Source organism: Fukomys damarensis, unplaced genomic scaffold, assembly GCF_012274545.1.
Source record: "Fukomys damarensis isolate Sample0158 unplaced genomic scaffold, DMR_v1.0_HiC HiC_scaffold_13, whole genome shotgun sequence".
Taxonomy (NCBI): domain Eukaryota; kingdom Metazoa; phylum Chordata; class Mammalia; order Rodentia; family Bathyergidae; genus Fukomys; species Fukomys damarensis.
In genome coordinates, this window is record NW_022900925.1 from 37,395,166 (window position 1) to 37,399,981 (window position 4,816).

Sequence of the window (4,816 nt, forward strand, 5' to 3'; positions counted from 1 at the left end):
ATCCATGTGGCACTGGTTTTAGGTGCATGAAGAATGCAAGAGTTGTGGGGTCAGGAAGGCTTCTACCCAGATTTCAGAAGAAGTCCTGGGAGGAAGGGGAGGAGCAACAATCAGGATGTGCCGTGTACACGACCCAGTTTCCCAAAGTGAGGGCAATTGTTATGTAACGCAAACACAGAGCCATAAAAATAAAAATCAAAGTTGCTTTGCTTTCTGTGAGCAATTTAACATAGGTTTCACAACTAAAAAGTATTCGATGCAATTCATCACCTTCACAAGAAAAAAATAAGAATTTTCGGATTAGCTTAATGAGGATACACAACGTGAAACCTTTGAACACATTCTGCCCGATTTCAATTAGTCGAGAAAATTAGCATTAGGCGAGCTCCTCCTGACTCCAAAAGGGATCCGTAACAGTAGAGTGCTGTGAGTCAAAACAGTAAGGAAAAGATTCCAACATTTTTCTCCATCAAAGTATTTCAAAAAAGGACAAAAAGAATCAGAAATGGTAGCTTCAAAAATCTGGAAATAAACCAAACTCTTGAAACACTCTGTGGAGCATTTATGTAAGAAACACGTGTGCACTGCTATTCCAAAAGGATAACAACAGTGGCTCTGATGGCATCTTCCCCTTGCCCTAATCCCAACCATTTCCTCAGCCTCACATTTGCCCCAACGTCTGACAGCCCACGGTGATGGGCAGAAAGAACAGGAGCAGCCCGCAGTGACTGGGGTCAGCTCAGCCCGCAGCCAGGGCTCCTTCCACACTCACCCCAGGAGAACCGTCCTCACTGCCCCATCAGCACCTGCTCTGGATCCCTCTCCCTCCAGGGCGCACTCGGAGCTGTTTCAAACGTCGCTAACTCTGAAGGGCCTTTGCGTGGAGGCCTTTGCTGTGTACAAGCAGAGGCAACTGTTCATCATCGCACGACCCAGAGGTAGAGGACAGCTTGGGACAACACTAGTATATCCAGAGCATTCAAAAAGAAAACCAGGAGAACGACATCTCGAAGGGGCCTTGATGAGCTCTGACAGACTCCGAGGAGCCTCAGAGGCTCTGCACGTACAACGAGCCCCGTGTGTGCTCCAAGGGCCCGAGGAGACGCTGGGCTCTCACCTCGGCATGACCTGGAGGCTCTGTGGCTCACACTGGAAGTGAGGGCTCAGGCAGAGCTGCCTCCTGTCAGGCTGAGGGTCGGAGGCACAGGCACCAAGTATGCAAAGGCCCTCAGCAGTGACAGGAGGATGTACAGTATTGATCTGAGGGGTTTCAGGATATTTCTTTCAGCTGAAATTATTATTTTTTTTAATTTCACCAACCATACATGCTAACTTAACAGAATTCTTTGAAAAGTCTCTCTCTCTCTCTCTCTTTCTCTCTCTCTCTCTTACACACACACACACACACACACACAAAGATAACAACAGCAAACACACTACAAGGAATTTTCTGACCTCCAAGGGGGATACACTGTGTGATTTGAAAGGCCAGTTTTAAATTGTAAAAGGACATGGAAAGATGTGAGAAAATGTGCCCCCCCCACACCAAACACAAGGGAGGAAGAGAGCTGCCATTCAACCTAGGATGCCTGCTTAAAATCCCGGCCTGCTCTCCATAATTTCCACCTGGAAAAAAGTATCAGAATTAATAAAGCTGTATTTAAAATACAAATGTAAAAGGTAAAACAATAAAGTTTTTGGCTGGGGATTTAGCTCACTGGTTCAGGTGCCTGCCTCACAGGCGCAAGGACCCAAGTTCAATCCCCAGTACCAAAAAAGGAAAGAAGCCAAAAAAGAATAAAGGTAACAGAACATCTTCATAGCTTGGGCTACATCAAGATTTATTCAAAAAGACCCTAAATGTACTGTTAAGGAAGTGCTAGCATTCTTGGATTGTTAAAAGTGATGCGTATTAAAGTGAAAGCTGCAGTTGACAAAAGAGAATAAAAGGAAAATAAACTAGAACATATAAGATTAAAAGTCTTAAATGTATACACTTTTAGATACATCGTCTGCACTGGATTCAATGCCTTTTATCCTCTTTCTCTTTTTGACTATGTATCTAAAAGTGTACCTTGCTTACTGTAACTGTATTATGTGTTTGATGTAATTTGGGCCTATTAATCTGACATTCACTCTGTATATATGATAAATGACTTTATAAGATCCTACAAGATAAATACATGCTTCTGATTCAGTAAAAGTAAAAGGGGGTAGCAGAAGAGGGGAAAATAAGACAGGTGAAATGTATTCTGTGCCTGCACCAATCCCCTACAGAGATTACTTGCTGCAAAACGGTACTGAGAACACTGAAAAGAAATCCCAAGCAGGCACAGACTGCAGAGATGGGCAGACATCCACCGCCCACCTAGAGGTGACATCCAGAGATAACGACCGCTGTGTGTGCCCTGCCGGTCGTATCCCCAGCACTCATATCCAGAACCCACACAAGCAGTACAAACCGACAGCGGGAACAAACACACAAGACTGGAATAGGCGCCACCTGACAACAAAGGAAAAGGAGCAGCACGTGTCTGAGACACAGCAGTCATCAAACACATGCAAATGTAAGGCATGGGCACAGCCAGGAGGATTCAGAAGACTCCAAGGATGGGGTCACGAGGAGACACTTGTGTCAGTGACGTGGTGCTACGCTGTCTAATTCTCCCGGTGTGTGAGCAGTGGTTCCTCTTCCCTCAGACGCAACAATATTAGTGCTACATGTGTACCCACAGAGAAGGGCAAAATTAGGAAATCAGGGCAGGTAATTTCCCCAATTTGGGGAGATGCATATATTTACAGATTAAAAAGTACCTTGGATATCATTTTATACTTCTCATTTTCCTCCATTTACCGAGCCAAGATGCGCACACTGTGGGACCTATCACATTTACATCTAAGACACTTCTCGGATCTCACTTGAGGGCCTGAGGCAGCGGGAAATGCAGATGCACAGTGACCTGTGGATGGTTCCCGACACCCTGTGTGCAGCTCCTGCCTCTGCTTCCTGCCTGGTGCTGATGCTCACGTGAAGAAGATGATGATGAAACCACCCTTTCCCTGTGTGCCTGTGATAGCAATGGAGAACAACACGGGGAACTTGAGGGCCTGAAGCAGCGGGAAATGCAGATGCACAGTGACCTGTGGATGGTTCCTGACACCCTGTGTGCAGCTACAGCCTCTGCTTCCTGCCTGGTGCTGATGCACACGTGAAGAAGATGATGAAACCACCCTTTCCCCACGAGCCCAGGACAGCAGTGGAGAACACGGGGCAGGGGCCAGGCGTGCATTGGCTTTTCCAGCCCCACGTCCGGCTTTTCTGAGTAGTTGGCCTTAGTTGGACCCAAGTGTCCTTTCCATTCACTACAGAAGGAATGGTTCCGAATCTGACCGTCTTGGGCCACTTTGAGATGTAGAGCCGAAGGACACAGACCGGGAGGGACAACCGTTCCGGCCTCCCCAAGCCAACAGGAAGGACCGCAGGACCACACACTAAGGTGTCAGCAGAAATTGTGCTGGCCATGACTCCGGCTTTCTGATTTCAGGAAAAGGGACCTAAATAGCATTCCTATTAAGGAAAAGATGATAACGCTCCTTTCACACGCATCAAAACACCCGGGACAACTACCTTATTGACAATTCATCAGATAAAAGTGACAACAACAACAACAAATACAAGGAAGTCCTGCTCATTGGTCCCAACAGGCAGAGTCCAGGGTATAAAAAGCCCAGATGGGAAGAGACCTTCACATCCTGAGAAACTCACCTGTGACCAGGACCTGCCCTCCACACCTGACACCATGACCCTCTGCTGCTGCTCCCCCTGCTGCCAGCCCACCTGCTGCACGACCACCTGCTGCAAGACCACCTGCTGGAAACCAGCCTGCAGCTCCCCCTGCTGCCAGCCCAGCTGCTCTGACCCATGCTGCTGCCAGCCCTGCTGCTGCCCACCTTGCTGTAAAATCACCTGTGACTCCCCCTGCTGCCAGCCCAGCTGCTGTGACCCAGGCTGCTGCCAGCCCTGCTGCCCACCTTGCTGCAAAACCACCTGCTGCAGGACCTGCTTCAAGAAAACCTGTGAGACCAGCTGCTGCAGCTCCCCATGCTGCCCACCCAGCTGCTGTGTGTCCAGCTGCTGCCAGCCCAGCTGCTGTGAGTCCAGTGGCTCTGACCAAACCGGCTGTGGGTCTAACTGCTGCTCACCCTGCTGGAAGCCCAGCTCCTGCAGAACCACCTGCAGTAAGACCACCTGCTGGAAGCCCAGCTGTGTGACCAGCTGCTGCAGCTCCCCTTGCTGCCCGCCCAGCTGCTATGGGCCCAGCTGCTGTCTGCCTTCTTGCTGCTGATCAGTTCCTCAGAGAACCACTTCATCAAAGCGCACCGACTCCGTATTCACCTCCTAGAGTCTGCCGACAGCCAATGCGCTCTCACTGGAACTGCCCTCCTGTGTGAGAGGCTGCTTTAACTCCGCTTGCCGCCAGCCTGGCTGCTGTGAGTCCAGCTGCTGCCAGCCAGCCTGCTCCGGACCTGTGCACTGCACCACAATCCGCCACCATCCGGTCTGTATCTGCCTGGGTGGCAGCCTCTGCAGCAGCCTCTGATCAGGGTGCCTCCACCTGGCTGCCGTGGACCCTGCCTTCTGTCACATTCCACCTCCCCACTGACTGCCTCCGGGCCTGCAATGGAACCCTCTGCGGGCCTTGGCCTCAGGAACTCCTGCCTGTCTTCTCGATCAGGGTCTGGAGCGGGTGATTCCTGGGAGACATCCTGCTCCTTGACCCTTCCTCTCTGGCCTCTTCACCGTGTTCTGCCTTCT

General features: G+C 50.1%; 1 protein-coding gene across 1 annotated transcript; it reads left to right on the forward strand.

Annotated features, from left to right (window-relative positions):
- The first annotated feature begins 3,622 nt into the window (after window positions 1–3,622).
- LOC109118390 (keratin-associated protein 9-1-like) lies at window positions 3,623–4,346 on the forward strand. The gene has a single exon (XM_019209220.1). The coding sequence runs from the start codon at window positions 3,801–3,803 to the stop codon at window positions 4,344–4,346; it is 546 nt and encodes a 181-aa protein (XP_019064765.1). The 5' UTR covers window positions 3,623–3,800.
- Window positions 4,347–4,816: the final 470 nt, after the last annotated feature.